This window comes from Malurus melanocephalus, unplaced genomic scaffold (genome assembly GCF_030028575.1).
Source record: "Malurus melanocephalus ecotype Western Australia unplaced genomic scaffold, MMel_1.1 scaffold_353, whole genome shotgun sequence".
NCBI classification, from domain to species: Eukaryota; Metazoa; Chordata; class Aves; order Passeriformes; family Maluridae; genus Malurus; species Malurus melanocephalus.
The window spans coordinates 63,527-83,417 of NW_026623585.1; the positions used below are offsets into that span (position 1 = coordinate 63,527).

A 19,891-nucleotide genomic window follows, 5' to 3' on the forward strand; every position below is an offset into this window, starting at 1 on the left:
CTTGCCCTTCTAGCACCCCTCCTCCCTGCTTGCAGACTCCAGCGCTAGAAACTTGCCACAAAGTGGCCACAAAWATGAGACCAGATTCAGGGAAGAATGGCTCATGCTGTGTTTTCTGAATGCTCTTACTGGTGCTGCCACTTCCTTCAGACCAATCTTACTCATCAGTAGTGGGTGAATAGAGTGAGGAATACCTGTCAATACCTGGGATAGAGAGGAGGCACATCCCCTGAGCAGCATCACCCTGCCGTGTGTCCCCACCGCTGGAGTTTGCACGAGTTTCCCTCTGGGGAAGGCTCCAGCTGTGCCAGCCCTTGGACCTGCAGGTGTTTGATGCCCTCACTCCTTCCCCACAGCCTTTGGGCACGTGGAGACCCGTGCCCACGCCGAGGAGAGGCTCCTGAAGAAACTCTTCTCTGGTTATAACAAGTGGTCCCGTCCCGTCGCCAACATCTCRGACGTGGTCATCGTCCGCTTCGGGCTGTCCATCGCCCAGCTCATCGATGTGGTGAGTCCTGTTTGGGCAGAAAAGGCTGAGATCAGCCAGCCTGGGGCTCAGGGAGAGGGTCTGGGTGTGTGTGGGTTTTACTGGCTGATCYAGGGTTGGGCTGGGAACTCTTTGCCCTCAGCAGAGAAGAGTGGTCATGCAGAGAGAGCTGGTGGAACAAGGGGGGACTCATGTGAGTACCTGGTCACCAGAGTGGATCCTTTATTCTTCATTTGCTGGTGGCAAAATCCCAAATTCCCCATCAAAACCCATGGGACTGATCACAGCAGAGCAGTGGAGCCGCTGGCATAAATGCCAGAAAATTCTGGCAAAGGAATAAATCAAATACCTAATTTAGAATTTGAGCCATCAACATTAACACTAATTTACACAAGCTAATAGGGACAGTGTTTTGCACACCTTGGGAAGAGAGATTGCCTGAAGAGGTTTCTGCCAATGAAAATTTTGAGGGTTTTTAATCTGGCAGATACTAACAGGAAATTTCTTCCTGAATGTTTGTTCAAATAGAAGGTACACATGTGCAAACTGCATATGCTCTGTACAAACCAGAGTGGCCTGCACGCAGACTGATGTGCAYGGAAATGGTATTTAAGGGATTATTCTGGCACAGTATGCTGAGGTCAAGTGTTGGATCCTCCTGCAGGGCTGCAGATGTCAGACACACTCCCAGCCTTTAGAGCTTGTGCAGATCTCGCTCGTTCATTTTCTCCTTCCTGTCCCTATTTGCATGTGGCACTTCCCAGGACAGTGTGTCTGTGCTGCTGCATGTTCCTTGACCAGATTTCAACCTGGCTTTCACAGAATAGTTGGGTTGGAAGGAATCTTTAAAGGTCATCTCATCCAACCCCCTTATTTTTCAGAAGAAGGGATTCACTCTCACCTTTTACTGTACTCATGTGGCAGAGTGAAAAGGGTGACAATGTCCCAGCCCTGGAATCATTCCAGGCCAGGCTGGATGAGGCTTTGATCAGCCTGGTCTAGTGGAATGTGTTGAAGGAATTTGGAACTGAATGAGCTTTTAAAGCCTCTTCCAACACAAACCATTCTGTGACATCTCTGATAATGGAAAGAATAATGCAACCTAAAGACATTACAGGTATGACACAACCCTAACAGATGACTCTCCACACCATTTTTTATTTTGAGATCCAAGTTTTGAGATGCAAAGGAAGCAGCTGAGATGGTGCAGGAGGTGTGGAATCCAAGACACCAGTTGCTGCAGWGTCTCCTCGTGCAGAATCTTTGCAGCACAGAAATGCTCCCCCATTCCCCTCCTGACTCTTACGTCAGCCTGAGGGATCCAGGGCTGTTTGCAGTTGCTAATGTTGAAGTTGCATGGTTCTCATCTGAATAATTGATAAGACTAAAGATGAGACATTAGTGAGCGTGGAGGCACGGAGACACTTTCCATTATGCAGCTGCTGAATGGTGGAAGGGGGATCGATACAGCTGCTCCACAGYGCTTCCCCAGTTTGCTTAACAAGAATTAATCATCTTAAAGCCGTGTCAGTGGTCAGAAGTGCAGCTCACAGGCACTGTGCTGGGTATGGCTGGAGGAGAGCGCTCACCCTCCTGCCCCAACCTGGGGCTGGTGACACTCCTGCCACCACTGCAGCCCTTCAGCTCCTCTCCCCCTTCCCRACAGTGACAGTTCTGGTGCAAACCCCGCTGCAGCTGTTGGACCCAACGCTCAGCTCCCAACGACGAGGAGTCTGAAAGGGAAATCAGAGCTGCATTCAAAGCCCGGCTCCTGCTGACAAAAGAGGGGGGCAGGGGAAGAGAAATCAATGGGGAGCTCRACATCCCTGCATGTCCTTACCTCACCCTGGAGTGCTGAGGGTTTTCTGAGCTCAGAAATAAGAGGGGAGGGATGAAGAATGGGTCCAGAAGCAGCCACTGAGAGACACACTTGGAGTTCAATGCCTGTGTGTCTGCAGGACATCATGTGCTGTGCTCAGCTGGGGAAAAGGGGCCAGGTAGAGCATCACCCCCATGGCTGCAGAGTCACCACTGTCCTCTGGGCTGGGTCCATGAGGAGCTGAGCCAGCTGCAGAGGAAATCAGCTTTTAGCACATTGCAAACCCTTCTGAGAAAATCCCGTGGGACTGGAGCTGAGCTTCACTCGGGTCAGGAGGATGGCAGAGCCTCCAGTGCGTGACGGGCAGGAACTTTCACTGAGAGTGGTTCCCAGGAGGAAAATTCCAGAAAAGGGAAGCATCTGCTATACTGGGATGCCCAGTGTAGGGACTGTGGTGGAGACCTTGAGGTGCTTGAATCACAAAGTGGTAAGAGAGGCAAATTCTCAAGGACTGGTCATGGCATTCTTCATCTCCCATGTCCCATGGGCACCCAAGGGAGTAGCTGGATATTTCCTCTCCCTTTGTTTCTCACTGCAGTGTGTTTCTATTCCTCCTTCCTCCATGTGCTGACCTCTAACCCCAGAGGAGAGAATCTCTGATCAGGTTTTGCATCTGGTGCCACAGCAGCAGTGAGGAGGCTCAGGGAGGAGGAGGCAGAGCTCCCCCCAAACCTCCTGGGTTTTAATGCTCACAATCAATCCTGAGCTGCCACAAGAGCAAGGTTAATGATGAGCAGTTTGCTGTCAAATGAGCCCTGCCAGCTCAGCTGGGTTTGATGCCAGCCAAGGCAAGGGAGGAAAAAGAACCACACAAATAAACCCTGAGCTCTGGTGGGACACTTCAGCCAGAGCAGCACTAAGCTCTGCCCCATGTAATTCATCTGRGTTACTTACAGAGGGCACAAAAGGCAAGCAGCAAGCAGTAATTAACTCTGCTGCAGTGCTGCCAGCATTATAGAAGCATTATATATTAAATAATAATATAAATTTATTATTTAAATACACAGATAAAGTCCTACCTTTCCATACTATTTGCATTTGGAGTTGGGAAAAGCTCCACCCGTTGATGGAAATGCACCAGGCTGCCCAAGAGCTCCATGTCAGCAGAGCAGCTGGGGTTTATTCAGAAAACCCAACCCACAGTGCCACAAGTTCATGTTTTTGGTGGAAGGAGAAATACTGCTGAGGTTCTCGTTCCCAGAGCTGTGTGGATAGTGTTTCACAGGAGAGCAGCCTTGCAGATGGAGCTGAGCAGGGGAATCCACCACACGTGTGTGAGCAAGGGTTTARATATCCATCACTCCCTTCCTTCAGGCTGGGGATGTTTTCCCTRTACCTGGTATCCTCATCCCAGTCTGAATCCATCAGCACTGAGGAAAATCCCAACAAATTCCAGTCCATCTGCTCACAGGATTGCTTAGGTGCAGGCTCAGCTGTTCCGCGGTATCAGACAGCTGTGCCCTGTCCCATGTCAAATGACAGAAACAGCTGCTTTTTTATTTCCAGAATGGAACTTACATTTATTGCAGAGGTGGTTTGTAATTACATGAATGAAATACAATTAAGAGAAATTAAGAGGGTCCTTTGGGGCCGCTTCATCTGCTCCTGTAACCAATATCTGATCTTGCATTTCAGGATGAGAAAAACCAAATGATGACTACRAATGTGTGGGTGAAGCAGGTGGGTGCCCCCAGATATGTGTTTTTCCATGTTCCCTCTCAGTTTTTCAGCTGAGTTCTCCCAGCTTTTGACCACCTCATTTTTGACAGGAGTGGCACGACTACAAACTGCGCTGGGACCCCCAGGAATATGAAAATGTCACATCCATCCGAATCCCCTCGGAGCTCATCTGGAGGCCAGACATTGTCCTGTACAACAAGTGAGTGTGAGCACTGTGGGCAAACCTATCCTTGAAAATTTTCTCAGTTCATGGGGTAAAAATGCTTCCTGTAATTATTCCTCTTTATTTTGTTCTTTGTGGTTGGATTTAATGTAGATTCTGTAAAATCTGTCCCAGACAGATGCCTTAAAATGTTCATCACAAAGGCTTTGCTCTCCTCATGAACCTTCCTCTGAGCAGCCAGTTTTGTTGGGGGATGCCAGGTATTGTTTCCTCCTCACATGTCARATGCACAATTAAGCTGGATTTGAGCTTTCAGTCCTCTTCAATTTCATTTCACCCAGGAGCTCTCTCCTAATTCATCACCATCAACTGGAAAAGCCAATTACTGAGGATGGGCCTAAATTAGGAAAATATGCTGAAACATGTCAGGCTTGTGCGTCTGCAAACAGAGGTTTCAGGTCAGCTAAATACCATTCTGGAATGATTCCTAAATAGGTGTTTGTTCCTCATCCCAGATCTGTCTCTTGTGTGAACACTTCCTAGGGAGCAGTGGTGGTTTTCCTTCTTTCCTGTGGAGCCTGTTGATATTCTTAGAAATGCTGCCCAAGTGTGAGGYTGTTTTCTCCCTGGAGCCCCCACCACATCTCTCCATTCCTGAGGGATGTCAGATATCCCATTCTCCCACCCCAGCACAGGCTCCAGAGAAAACACTTGCTGCAGGCATCAAACAAAAACATCTTTTTGTGTGGCTAACACTCAGAGAAAACTCTCACATCAGCAGCCAGGCTTGGTTTTATTAAACAGTCGCCTGGTTCTAGCTTGATATGATTTTGCTTCTGTTTAAAAACCAAAATTAATGGCTGAAGCAGGAATCTGCCCAGGGCATTGTGAGCTGTGGAGACTACAGGGGCTGTTATCTTTGCCATTAGCTCGTTTCTGATCCTCAGTGGTGTGGAGTGATTGCAAACCTCTTGGAAATCACTGCATCCTGACTGAGCACCTTTCGGAGATTAGCCCAATGGAAATGGAATGCCAATGGAAATGACTCATCCAGAGGCACTTGGACCTTCCTGCCCTACAGGGACACACTCTGAGCATGAATATTGCATTGCAAGTGCCTCGCTTGGCAGCCATGAAAGGTGTTCAGAGCTTCTTATGGGGAAAAAAATAATGTCCTTGTTGTTCTCATTGCTTAATTAATGACAATGGCAAGGATTATTATGTTTGGAGCTTCTGGTGGTTGTGGTGGACYATGGTGCCAAAGGAAATGGTGCAACACAAATCCCCACAGGATTTGTGGGGATCCACCCATCCTTTTGCTGGAGCTGCTGGAACGTGAGGAACTGATGTGTCACCTCAGCTTCTGCTCCTTTGGCTCACCATGGCTGAAGAGGATGGTCCRTGCAGTGAGGGGCCTGGAAATGAAGAATCACAGACTCACAGAATGGTTTGTGATGGAAGAGATCTTAAAGATCATCTCATTCCACCCCCCTGCCATGGGCAGGGGCACCTTCCACTAGTCCAGGGTGCTCAAAACCCTGCCCAGCCTTGCCTTGAGCATTTCCAGGGATAAAACCCTGCCCAACCTTGCCTTGAGCATTTCCAGGGATGRKGARGCMTCCAGGAGACCTTGGTGTCTTTTAGTGCTCTGGATATTTTGAGATTTCATGCTGAAGACATTCCCCAGGTGTCTGTGGACATCCTTGAGCTGGGCATCCTTTTCTCCTGTCCCCCACACACTCTGCCCCTCTGTCCTGTTATTGTCATTTGAGGGGGACTCCAGGGATCCAATCTCCAGCCACAGCAGCCACTGCAGAGTGTCCTTCTCATCCTCCTGTGGGGTGTGAGGTTCTTAGTCCTGCCCACCTTATTGCTCTGATTTCCAGGATCTGACCGTCCTCACAGGGAGATCTCATTCCCCAGCTCCCCAAATCCAAACCACTTCCCTCCCTCGATCCATACTTAGCATTAATAATTGTGCATTCATCTGCTGGTTGTCATGGGTCTATCATGCATTTTTAATTGGTTACTTTATCCATGAATTAAASATGGATAGGCTGGGCACCAGACACTGGTGGGTTTCCATTAATTCCACATGTCTTTACAGCAGTATTTCCCCGTGCTCTAATGCAAACTGTTTTCTGCCCTGAAATGGGCTTTTCTCTGCCACCCAACTTCCTGTCAAACACATCTGGAGCTGCAGTCAAYATCTGTATCAGGTTTGTCATTTTTYAGGRATTGCAGKGCAAATGCAAGGCAAACCCTGCAGAGTGTTGGGACACCAAGGTGAGGCTCTTCTGCAGAGCATTTCAGCCACGGCTTCTCCTGGTGGGCATCTCAGCTGGAAATGGCAGTGATTAGTCATGGGCAGGCTAACGAGGAATCCATCTCATATTTACATATACATATGGRTAGTTTAGAGAGAGTTTAACATAGCTGCAGCTAATTCTGGGGGTCTAAGAGTGAGACAAAGTGAAAATAAATATGGGTGGAAGAGAGCGAAAAGGCCACACTGATGTTTTTGCACTCTTAAGGTTTTTTTGTGTGATCTAATTATTGCTTATCACATGCTCTGGCAGAAATAACATATTTCTGTTTGGGATGGAATCCTTTGGAGAAGATTATACTAATACCCCTTCTGTTTTCATCTTGGGTTATACACAGAAATRGTGAAATTTCAATTTATTTCAGATTAACATCTTTAAGGAAACCTAACCCTTTGTTGTGAGGTTGCTTTTTTATTTTGGCTCATTATTGTAAAAAATCTTCCATTTACCCACTCTAGGGGCYCAAATTAAATCAGTAAACTGAACTGGTCTGGCCAAGAGAGTAAATGTAGTTGTCAACATTCATAACAAATCTAAAACCAAATTAATAACCCACAGGGAAATTAATATGCTGTTGAATTTTCAGGCTTGATGAGATAAGTTCCAAGACTCTGCAAATAGTTTCTRCTGGCTGTGACATAACATATGTACAACAGAGGAATATGAGTTCATTGTGAAGTGGAAAAGCCTCCTCTTTGCCAAGAAACCAGGCTGTTCCTTATCTGAGGTTGTAAAGRCTCTTCAGGCACCACCAAATCATTTCTAAATTAATTATCTAATCCTCTGMATTGATTTGTTTTTCCATTCATGAATGGCTTTGAAGCACATTTTAGTTTTCCTTTGTGTATTTGAAGTATAAAAAATAACAAAAAAAAACCTGTGGTTTTTTTCTCTAATGAGGGAATAAAGTCTTAAAAACCCCTGAAAGCACAGGTTAACATCCAGGTGCTCCAGCTGCCCAGGATAATCCAAGATCATGTCCTTGAGCCTAATGCACAGACAGGGAACTTGAAATATGAGCTTCACTGACTGGTTTTCAACTGGATAATCATGGTAGCATCACAKCATCTTCTCCAGCCTGATGATTGTAAAACCTGGGAAGAAGCTACTGGGAACACCGAGAATTCAAAAGTTGCTTTTTTCTCGGTATTTTCTGGTGTTAACTGTTCCAGAAAGTAATCCCTGCCTTAGACTGTACAGTTAGAGAAAAAAAAGAGAAATAAAAAGACAAGATCAGATGTGAAGGAAAATCAAACACAAATTTCTGTAATTGGGGGTAGGAAATATCTTGAGGAATTCACCCATTGGTAAAATGGACACAAAGGGATTACTGGACTGGGTTAGAAGATCATTTGGCAGGCAGCTTTTGGAAATCATGGAAAAGCAAAGAGTTCTTTTGAAAAGTACTGGAGCAGCTTGTTCTTGTGAGTGATACTGTGATGTTTGCAACCAGTTCATTTTGTGGARTAACACCGGTTTCATGACTCATCCCAAAGCTCTTTGGAAGAGAAATACCAAAAGRTGCCCCAGTCTAACCTTTAAAATATTGGAAACATTGTTGACATTTTTMTTTGTGTGCACTGGCACAGATGTCATCACCGTACATCAATCATATTTATAATAGATTGAAAAAACCCACTAATTCACCTTTCAGCTTTCCTGACTCTTGGGAAAGGTTCTTCAACCTCTGGGAGGTTCAGTGGTTGTGTTTCTGGAGTGGAATACCTTTAGATGCTTGGAGGTTTGCTGCCAAGCTCTGCCCAGGAAAACAGGAGCTGATGGAAAGGATTCTGCAGGAGGGATCTCTSTGCTGGGCTGTTGGGTGTTCACACYCAARGGCAGAACAAGATCTTTCTCTTCAAAGTGCTGACGAGAATCCTGGGCAAATGTGAAAAATTGGAGCAAAATGCACCAATCCAGCACAGTCAGAGCCTCCTCAGACACTTGAGCTCATTCTCTTGGAATAGCACAGCCATTGCTGAGAACGATGCCTCTTTTCCTGAGCAGCAATCAAAATAAAAACATCTACACCAAGCAARAGCTGGGACGTGACTGAAAGGAGCCACATCAGTGCACAGATTTCTCCCTCTGTGCACCCAAGAAGTTTTGTWCCCGAGTTTCCAAGCTCCTGGAAATATTTAAAACCCAACTAGTCAAGGTCCTGAGGCTCTTGGTAGTTGCCTTGCTTTGAGCAGGGAGTTTTGGGCAGGAGATAATTCCAGAGGTCCCTTCCAACCAGTGCATTTGTATTTATCATCTGGTAGCACAAAACMGTAGTTGAACAAAATGTTTTCTGGTTTGCCTTTGCAGAGAATTTTAATATGACCATTGCAGAAGTGTCTCTTTAATGTGTACCAAATGGGTGCAGGCTCGTAATACTGCAATTTTTCTTGGTTATTGCTCTTTGATGGAAAATGCTTTAAATGAGGACATTCTACTATATCCATAAATGTATACAGATAATTTTCAGGCTTTTAAAGCTCTGTTTGGATTTAAATTGCATCATCAGAAATTAAAATAAATGTGTGCCTCATTTACATGCATTCTGAAAACACTTAATTTTGTGTGATGATGTATCACCCAACTGCAGAAAAATAGAAAGTGGCAAAAGAAAATAAAAATTCTCCATCAGCAGAGKTTTTTAATGAAACATAGCTGGTGGATGTCAGTAAAACAATGCCATCCTTGAACCCTTAWAAACTTAGGAGATTTAGAAGAGCAGCCTTTATTCTCAAAATGAAAAATCAAAGGCTGCAGCACACAGCAGCTTTTTCCTTGGGAAAAAATAACAACTGTCCTCTCCCTTTCTTGGTGTGGATTGCTGTGTTTGACATGAAAATAGAAGAGCTCCAGTTCTTTATTGCTGACATATTTTTGAAGTTGTCAGGTCAGAGTAACCAGATCCTGACTCTCTTAATTCTCCCGTTCTTGTGGTGTTTACCTTGCACTCACGCCTCCTTCCAAATGGTTTTTCATGACAACTGTCACAACAGAGCCGTCTCCACTGGGTGAGATGAGAATGTGCTACTGCTCTGAAGGAATATCTGCRGATTTTCTTTGTCCCACTACATCAGGTCTCCCACCTTCCTGTCTGAGGAAATATTCACGTGGTGCAGGAATGGGTATTCCCACAGCAAAGCTTTCCAGGAGAACACAGGGTTTCCCCAATCTCCCAACTGTGTTTGCAGTTGGTTCTCTCACCTTCATCCCTTGGAGGAGACTGGGGAAAGATTTTGGAAGGCAGTCAAYATCCGGGAGACCTTGTTTGCTCCCTCTCTCACACAGAGAGGTGCAGAATCAAAGTCTCACCCAGGATGGGAGAGAGAATCTCTCCAGGCTCCCCTGCGTGGGCACAGCTTCCCATCCAGTAAACACATGCCTGAAGGTTCAGTGTGGGTGGAAAWCTTGGGGAAGGAGGCAAAAATATATGGATGGTGAGGGTGAGACAAGTGGGAACACTGTCTTTGCATGATGTAGCTGGCTGGGATATATTCCATGAASACAGCATGCCAAATTCACCCTGCTTACAAATTCCTCTACACTGAGCTGCAATGAGAAGTCCAAACATACYCAGTAAAGTTAGGAATTATTTCACAGTCCTGTTAGCCTGGCAAGGCAGGAGCATCCCACGGCTCCTCAGAGTCAAGAACTGACTAAATCCAAGGAGYTGCTCTGCAGCTCTTTTCAGTCCTGCATGGCACTGCAGGTAAAATCCAGCCTGGAAAGCAAAGCCTGTGCTATTTGTAAAAACATGTGAGCCAAAGAGGACCCAGGATGAAGCTGGGTTTGTTAGGCAAGGAATTAAAAAATTAAAAAATATGTTCCTGACCAAAAAGCAGATAATTTACAGAAGTAGGTAACACACAAGGTCTGCAGCATCACAATGGTTCTTTCAACACATGAAGAAAATGTGTGTGACTGGTCACAGAGAAAAACTGCCAGGCAAGGCATTTGTGGGAATGTAGCACAGTTGCATGAATTATTATCATTCCTGGATGACATTTTAGCAAGGGTTTAGTGTTCTTTTCCTAGAGTTTTCAAAGGAAAAACACACACCTGGGTTGTTTAACCAGCCACTTACACCCTGCTCTACCTAAGAAGGGAAACACTCATAGTGGATGCTCATAATCCCTTTTCTCTAATAAGATCCAATTATAAATATTGCTCCATTAATGAGCGATTTAATCATGCCTCAGAGATATCATTAAATGCAGAATTGGATTCCATATTCCTGTTGAGATTTAAAAAGAGAACCAGCGAGAACAGCAAGCACTGGACTGTCAGTTGCTGTGCATGTTCCATGTCTCAATCTGGTTTTACTGTGCTCCTGGCAAAAACCTGGAGGGGAAAAAAAAAAAAAAAGTTGGTTTTCATCCAAATCATATGTTCTGGAGTGTAGATTTAAGAAAGAAGAGGCAAGAAATGAGCTGGGTGGGTTGTACAATGACATTGCTCAGGTTTGTTTGCTTCAGAATAGATCACAGTGCTGATTTTGTCTTAATCCCTTTGTGACGGTCTAGGTTTGTACATAGTTTCCACTTTCCTTTTTTTTTTTTTTAAAGTTTTAAATCTTTAGAAAGAAATCCAGTTTAGAGGTCAAAAGGTACTGTCTCCTTTTATGTTCTTTTGTTTCTCCAAAATCTNATCCAAATCATATGTTCTGGAGTGTAGATTTAAGAAAGAAGAGGCAAGAAATGAGCTGGGTGGGTTGTACAATGACATTGCTCAGGTTTGTTTGCATCTTAATAGTTCACAGTGCTGATTCTCTCTAAATCCCTTTGTGACGGTCTAGGTCTTTACATAGTTTTCTTTTTTTTTTTTTTTTTTTAAAGCATTTTAAATCTTTAGAAAGAAATCCAGTTTAGAGGTCAAAAGGTACTGTCTCCTTTTATGTTCTTTTGTTTCTCCAAAATCTSCCACAAAGAACACAGTATAGGAATAAAGAAGGGTTTATTAAAACCTGGCTCTCCAGCACACAAGAATCCTGAGTTTATTTTCCCATTAATTCAAGCAACCTAGAAAATTGTCTCAAAGACATCTGGGCTGTGATCCTGAGGATTGAGGATATATTCCATCTCTGGCCAGAAATTTTGTTGGCCAAGGCAGCTCAGTGAGGGCCAGATCCTGTCACTATTTCCCAAAATGAACAATGCTACACCAGTCTCATTTCTAGGATGTTTCACAGGGCAAGAGGAAATGTGTGAGGTGAATTGTGAGGTCCTGGCACAGGCTGCCCAGAGAAGCTGTGTCTGTCCCATCCCTGGAAGTGTTCATGGCCAGGTTGGACAGGGCTTGGAACAACCTGGGATAGTGGAAGGGAAAAAAAACCCAAAAAACTTCTGTGGCAGAGAGTTGAAATGAGATGGTGTTTAAGGTCCTTTCCAACTCAAACCATTCCATGATTCTATGAAACTCTCAAAAAGTCTTTTGAAAAAAAAATTTGCTTATAAATGAATGGATGGTCTCCTAAAGAAATTAATTTAGAAAGTTCCTCTGCCTTCTGCAGCTTAAGGAGCCTGGCTGGATCCTCCCTGTGCTGTTGATCTTGCTGCTGGTGAGGAGGAGGAGGGGAGGAGTGGCTCTGGTGGCTCTGTGGCTGCTGTCAGGGCACATCTGGGCGCTGAAGCAGCAGAGCAGGGCCCGGGGATTTTGCTCACTGYYGGCAAAGCGGCTGMGGGCTGGGCTGGCTCCAGCTGCAAGGACTGGGCAGGAGCACAGRGCTTTCTGTCTCTATCAGCCTGAATAATTCATCTCAAGTTTTTAGCAGAAGCTCTTTTCCCCTGCTCAGCCTCCCCTTTGTCTGGCAGTGCTGCTGTTTGAAACTCAGCGTCTTCCTCCAAAAGCCTGGAAAACACAATTTTTTCATACAATTCCAATACAAACTCCTGGGTTATTAGCCATTTACGTGATAACACCACACAGACCCCAACTAAGAGTCCCTGTGAGAAGACACCACAAAAAATAGTTCTCTTCCTGACTGGGAAATCAAATTATTAAWGTTCATTATTCCTGTTAATAGGATGTCCTTGCTGTTTTTCATGTAAAAAGCTGAATGATCACTCAATACTGTCATTTTTAGCAACTGTCACAAATAATTCTGCAGAGCCCATGGCTACACTACCTGAAAGTACTTCCTCCCACCTCTGGGAAGCAAATTCAACCCATTCCAAAGAAATTATGCTACACCTTTGGGGGATGCTTGTGTACAACCACATCAAGGAACTGATTTATGCCAGGGCAAGGCTGACATTTACATGCATTCCAGGGCTTGTGTGAGCCAACAGAGCTCAAAATCCGCTAGACAGAGTAGACAGATCCAGTGTTTGCACATGATGTGCCTCTTGCAGCTCTCAGATCATTTTGAAGCCAGGCACAAAATATCCCCTTTCCTGAACAGAGCTGACATGTCCTAGAGGAGTCTCAGCCTTTTTTTTAATCTTCCTTCTGTCCCCAGCGCTGACGGTGACTTCGCAGTCACCCACCTGACCAAGGCTCACCTCTTCTACGATGGGAGGATCAAATGGATGCCCCCTGCCATCTATAAAAGCTCCTGCAGCATCGATGTCACCTTCTTCCCCTTCGACCAGCAAAACTGCACCATGAAGTTTGGCTCCTGGACCTAYGACAAAGCCAAGATCGACTTGGTGAGCATGCACAGCCACGTGGACCAGCTGGACTACTGGGAGAGCGGGGAGTGGGTCATCATCAACGCTGTGGGCAATTAYAACAGCAAGAAATACGAGTGCTGCACAGAGATCTACCCCGATATAACTTACTCCTTCATCATCCGGAGGCTGCCGCTGTTCTACACCATCAACCTCATCATCCCCTGCCTGCTCATCTCCTGCCTCACCGTGCTGGTCTTCTACCTGCCCTCTGAGTGYGGGGAGAAGATCACCCTGTGCATCTCYGTGCTGCTGTCCCTCACCGTGTTCCTGCTGCTCATCACYGAGATCATCCCGTCCACCTCYYTGGTCATCCCTCTGATCGGGGAGTACCTGCTCTTCACCATGATCTTCGTGACTTTGTCTATCATCATCACTGTCTTTGTGCTCAACGTGCACCACCGCTCCCCCCGGACCCACACCATGCCCGACTGGGTCAGGAGGGTCTTCCTCGACGTGGTCCCACGGATCCTTTTCATGAAACGTCCCTCCACAGTGAAGGACAATTGCAAGAAGCTCATTGAGTCMATGCACAAAATAACCAACGCACCCAGGCTGTGGTCTGAGATCGACGTGGAACCCAACTTCACTACCTCATCCTCGCCCAGCCCCCAGAGCAATGAGCCCTCACCCACCTCCTCTTTCTGTGCCCACCTCGAGGAGCCAGCCAAGCCTCAGCCCATCTGCAAGTCCCCCTCYGGGCAGTACTCTGTGCTGCGCCCAGAGCCCGTACAGGTGAGCTGCTCCTCCCCACCGCCCTCCCGCCACCTCCTGAGCGACACCCAGGCCAGCTCAGCCTTGAAAGGCAGGTCCCTGAGTGTCCAGCAGATGTACAGCCCCACCAAGGCGGAGGAGGGGGCTCTCCGCTGCAGGTCCCGGAGCATCCAGTACTGCTACCTGCAGGAGGACTCTTCCCAGACCAACGGCCAGTCCAGCGGCTCTCCAGCGTCCCAGCGGTGCCACCTCAACGGGGAGCAGCCCCAGCACAAACCCCCCCAGTGCAAGTGTAGGTGCAAAAAGGGCGAGGCAGCGGGGCCAGCAACCCCAGGGAGCAAGAGCCACGGGGCCAAAGAGCAACACCTGGTGCTGATGTCTCCAGCCCTGAAGCTGGCGGTGGAAGGGGTTCACTACATCGCAGACCACCTGCGGGCAGAGGATGCGGATTTCTCAGTGAGTATTCCAACGGAGCCTGCTCTCCTTCAGCAAGTCAAAAACGACCTGCTGAGGGAGCCCCAGCAAGGCTKGAGCTGTGCAGGGTGTGTACATGSTGAGGGAGGCTCAGCCATCCYTCTGTYGWKGGTTTTGGYGYAGCTGGAGATGTCCTTGGGGTCTTGGTAYRAGGGTCAAGGGAGTAGCACAAGCARRTYRTRCTCARGGCTGCTCCAGARCAATGGATTCTCCAGCAGAAAATWGAAGTGAAATCGTTGTGAGGTAGCAAAAAAGCAGTTAGGTTTGTGAGAGACCCAAAACGCGGCCATCTCACGGGAACAGAGCCTTATTCTTTATTTAAGCCTCTGACAAACAGGGAATTCACACTCTCTGCTTTTYATTAATCACTGACTCTGACTGCAGAACCCAGGAAAGCAAATTCCCCAAGCAGGCTGTGGGTGTGGGAAGCTGTAGTAGMGTGGGGATGCTGCAGGGTCTGTTTGGCTCTGCTCACGGATCGTGGTGTGATTCCTCATTAGTGGACTTGCAGTTGGCTCTGTGCAGGGAGTTGGGGGAACAGACAAATTTCCTGCTTGTTCTGTGGGGGTAAATATGGATACAAACAGAGAAAGGAAGTAGAGGCTGAAATGATTTCTTTTCATGGAGATAGTGATGCACATAACAAATGCCACATCCTTTCACAGCTCCTGTAGCTCTTCCCTGCAGTCCTGTGGATATGGTATGCCAGTAATTATGGCCATAATGAAGGAAGAAGGCATGAGATATCCTGAAGTTAGTCATCTTATCAAGGAAWAGTCTTATCTAGCTTTTCCTGGGCAGATTCATATACAAAATGTGCTTTTTAGCTTTGCCTGCAGTTTCAATTTCTCAGKAGTTAAAATCAGTCATCGTGCATTTATGCAACACTTTCTGGGCATAAAGAGTATCTTTTATTTGCATTTTTCACAGCACTGAGCATTTAGCAGCAGCAAGAAAAGCTTAAATACTCCTGTCCATTTCTATACTCTTTGGTATCATAGTTRAGGGCCTCTGTTCTTTAAGGCATTTCACTTCACAGCCCCCCTTTGAGGAAGGAGCTGTTTATTCCTTATGTTGAGGAGTTACAGCCAAAACACAAACTCCCTCTCCAAGGTCACAGAACAAATCTGTGGCAGAGATGGGCTGTGAATTCCCATCTTCATTAACTGCCAGTCCAAAACTCCTTGCCAGGGTAAAGCACTTCAGAAGCACRTTAGGAGTGCAGGAATTAAACTCTGCTCTCTGCCCCTGGCAATAATCACAAGYAAACCCATGGATGTCAGCTGAGTTTAGCTCAATTTTTTCCCCATGGTGCAAATGAAGGAATATTACACCAATAATACTTCCCATTTCAAGTGACTCTCCCTGCTGAGCTGGTTGGTGTTATCAAGAATGGAGTTGATGATTATTTTGGGYTCCTGCCTTTTAATTTTTTTTAATGAAACCAGTCTTCAGAAGCCACAAATTTTCTTCTTATACCTTGTGCTACTCTCCCCTCTTGAAATGAAGTGATTATCCTGAGGAGAAAGCTATTTGCAGCTCTAAACATCAAAAGCAGAAGGAAAGGAGCACTTTTGAGCCTTTGGTCTCTGACCCAACCTCCTGCCAGCGCAGGCTGTGAGAAAAGGCACCAGGAAAACATCCAGCAGTGAGCTGTGGACAGGTTTGTGGGCTCCCCTGGGGACTGGGGGTGACCTTTCTGTGCTGTTCACAGCAGCTGTGGTTGGCACAGAAGGCAGAGCTGGAGTTTTCAGATTGAGGGGACAGCGCTGACTCCAGTGTGGGGCTGCACACTTTTCTCTCTCTGGACCCAAGTAACATCTAGTAGGAAGGCACAATTATTTTTCTTCTGGTGGAAATGAAAAAGAAGAAGGGAAATGATCTTCTGAGACTGAAATGTACTGTGAGGAGCAGAACTGATCTAATAAAATGAGAATTTATTGGGGAAAAAAATCAGTACTCAGAAATTTGCTTTCATCTTAAAATCAAATTGTGGCATTTCTTCATGGAAGTCTTCAATAAATCCCTCAGCAGGCACCTCTAATACAGCTGCTGAAACACATCTCACTGTCTTGTGGGCAATATTTCCAGAGACATTCACCTTCCCAGAAGGAGAACAGAGCTTCTTTTGAAGATCCTGTCTTTTTTTTTCTCTTTTTTTTTTTTTTTTTTTTTTTTTTTAAAGTTCCATTGCCACAGGGACAGTGCTTCTAAATTAAAAGTAAATAGCTCGTTTAATTAAGTGCTCCAGCGAAGAGAAAATGGGAAATGCGAGTTGTTTGTTACAAAAAGATTTCTGCAAACAATCCAGGCACAATGGGACACTGGGGAAAACGCACGGCAGGATTGTCCCAGCATATGATGGAAATGCCATTAGAAATTAATTACAGAYTGAAAAGCAAAACAAGTTGCATGTCACACATCAGCCAAAATAACCAGACACCACCAGCACCATCTGGGAAGTCTCTCTGTCCATGACATCTCCGGAATATTCGGGTATGAAGACTTTGGAGACAGCTTAAAAATAAAATGGGAAGGAATAAAGCTGAGGGGGAGGAAACAGGATAATCTCACTGGGTTATTTTTAACAAAGTGCAATAAAACCACCTGGGACTGCTCTAATCTGTGTTGCAGACTCCGAGCCCTGGGGATCAGATGTCACCAAGGCACCTCAATCCTCCACTCAAACCTGAGGCTCAGCCCCACGAGGAGCTGGACCAGGGAAAAGCTGCAGGTTYCCTCATTTTTTGGGAATTTGAGAGTGGGAGAGTCAGCTGGTTCTTCTCCTGATTGTTTCCCAAAAATAATTTTGAGTGAGCTTCTTAAAAATTAATCAAAACAGAGGTCAGGAGTTGTGGTGGCAGATGTTGGCAGCTGCATGGATGTCAGAGAGACGTCTGCGGATCAGACTCCACGTGGGGTGCTGGACCAGGGAAAATGTTACAGTGACGGCAGAATGAAAACAAAACAAAAAATCCAGATCATTTTCTCTCTCTCATTCTCTTTTTTGTTTTGTTTTGTTTTTCATTGTCTCCCCATAATTTCCAATTTCACCCTCTGTGCTCTCAGTCTGAGGCTGGATGTTGATTTTACAAACATCTGATGCACTCCCAGCCATCATTTGCAAGATGGGCTCAGTATTTCTGCATACACTSTTACATTAGAAAGCAAATTTCTGTKCAACTTGTTMTTCTCCCACCTTCCTCTTCTTTTCTCAGAGAGAAATTCATCAAGTTTCCTTTCTTTCKCCAATCTAGTCCTTATTTTTACTAGCATAAATATTCAAAGAAAGTTCTTTTACCAGGATGGGACATCATTTACTCAATCCAGTTGGATATGAGGTGGTAAAATGCAAGCTTTCTTTACGTGTTGGTTACATCATGAGACATTAATCCTGTAAAAACAATAATCCAGAGCTCACTTAGGTGCCTTCCCATGAGGAAATTTAAGCATCAGAGATTCCAACTGTCAGCAAGKGATGAATAGGTCAGAAAATAGATGCAGGGAGTTATCCCCTGAGCTCTTACCATAGAATTGTAGAGTCACAGAATGGTTTGGGTTGGCAGGGACCTTAAAGCTCATCCTATTTAACTTGCCATGAGCAGAACCCATCCAACCTGGTCTTGAACTTTCCAGGGATGGGGCATCCACATCATCCCTGGGCAACCTGTGCCAGGGCCTCAGCATCCCCACAGTAAAGAATTTCCTCCTAATCTCTAATCTAAAACACTCTTATTTCAATTTAAAGCCATTCCCCTTCTCCTGTCACTACATGCTCTTACAAATTTAAAAAAATTACAGTTCACAACCCAAATAAATTATAGAAGCTTGGGGTGAGAGAATTGCTTTTGGTTTCAAGGGTCACTATTTTTTATTTACCACAATTATAGATGGCTGTGCAGAGGGCTGTACAATCATAAAATAACAGGATTTTCTCCAAGAAGGTGACAAGATGTAGGATAAACCTGATTTCTTTCTCTGCCTCTTCAATTGTAAAGGCTGGCTTAACTTAGTGTTGGTTTAAAAAGGAATAAATCTATCCATTGCATGAAAACATTGAACTTACGCTTGTGACAACATTGAGGTGTTGCTGAAATTGAAAATCCTTTGTCCAGAGAAAATATAATATGATCTGCAGTGTGTGCCTCATTTCCCAGCTCACAAAGCTGCTCACTGAGCCAAGGAGCTCAGCAACACTGAGCTCCACTGTACCTGCAAACATCCTCAGCTGAAAATGGCATTTCACTGATACCTGGGTTGTTTCCTTTACCTAAATGCATTTTTGGCAGCTTTGCTGTCCCCTTCTTTCACCACTCACAGCCACTGGAGAGGTTTTTGAGACARTTCCCGCTGAGATGTTTTCCCCAARGAACAAGGCAGYGTGCCAGATTTCAGCCCTCGGGTCTATTAATCACCAAGTGGGAAATTGKAGGAAATTATAATGGGTGCAGTCATATCAAATAGAACTTTGCCATCTGATCAGTCCTCCTCCTGGGGAAAAATTAATGACAGCAGAGTAATAAAAGAGGTTTTCATATGCATGTGGTTTCTTAATGAAGCAGCCATTTACAATTTCTGCCTCATGGAAGACCTCCCCAGAGAGGAATTGCTGGAAAATCCTCCCACAGCAAGGCCAAAATGGGGAAAAAGGAGGGTGAGGGTGCTTTTATTTGCTGGTTCATTTTCACTGCTTATTCACCCAAAGCTGTAAATCCCYTCGCAGAAAGTTTGGCTTCATTAATCTGTGAGCAAATCCATTTATGAGTGTGGGGCAATGAGTAATTTCTGACCCCCCAGCCTGATTCACAGCCTCATTTACACACCCAGTTACAGCTGTTGCTCGAGGAAAATGGGAGAATGAGTGTGAGGTGACCCTAATTATTCACAAGGTACATCATCCACAGGGATTTGTGATTGCACACCCCTGCAGTCTGGGAATCTCTCAGGTTGTTGATAGAATAAATCTTTGCCATTTTAGATCGCTGCGAAGTGTGAGCGTGACCTTCCCCTCCCATCTCTGGAATTACATGAAAATATCCTGTTTTGGAATAAAGCTCTAACAGTTTTCATAGATTTTATCTGGAGCAAATGTTAATAATTGGCCTTTCTCCTCCGTGTTCCAGGTGAAGGAAGACTGGAAGTACGTGGCAATGGTCATCGACAGGATCTTCCTCTGGATGTTCATCATTGTGTGCCTGCTGGGAACTGTTGGGCTCTTCCTGCCACCCTGGCTGGCAGGAATGATCTAAATGTAGCACCAAAGGGAAGAARATATTATCCCACTACCCCACTCTATGGATTTTAGTTCACTTGGAAGGAGAGAACAGAGAAATGGAGGCAGCTCTTCAAATAATTCACCACGTGTCCACACCTGAGCTGTCCCCAAGCTCTTAGGGAATCCTTTCTGAGGTCACATCGTTTTGCTGAACCATTTTCATCTCCTCCATCTAATTTAGGGGAAAAAAAAATTCTTATCAAAGTCTGTCCATAGCATGGTGGCAT

The 19,891-nt window shown here is 45.5% G+C and overlaps 1 protein-coding gene across 1 annotated transcript in view; it reads left to right on the forward strand.

The window, feature by feature from the left end:
* The window catches only part of CHRNA4 (cholinergic receptor nicotinic alpha 4 subunit), a 21,356-nt gene extending 1,589 nt beyond the window's left edge, over nt 1-19,767 (forward strand). The window contains exons 2-6 of the mRNA XM_057378319.1: nt 357-508; nt 4,002-4,046; nt 4,136-4,245; nt 12,991-14,371; nt 19,513-19,767. Of these exons, the coding sequence (XP_057234302.1) occupies nt 357-508; nt 4,002-4,046; nt 4,136-4,245; nt 12,991-14,371; nt 19,513-19,638 (1,814 nt within the window). The 3' untranslated portion in view covers nt 19,639-19,767. The remainder of the gene's footprint in view (nt 1-356; nt 509-4,001; nt 4,047-4,135; nt 4,246-12,990; nt 14,372-19,512) is intronic.
* The last annotated feature ends 124 nt before the right edge of the window (nt 19,768-19,891 follow it).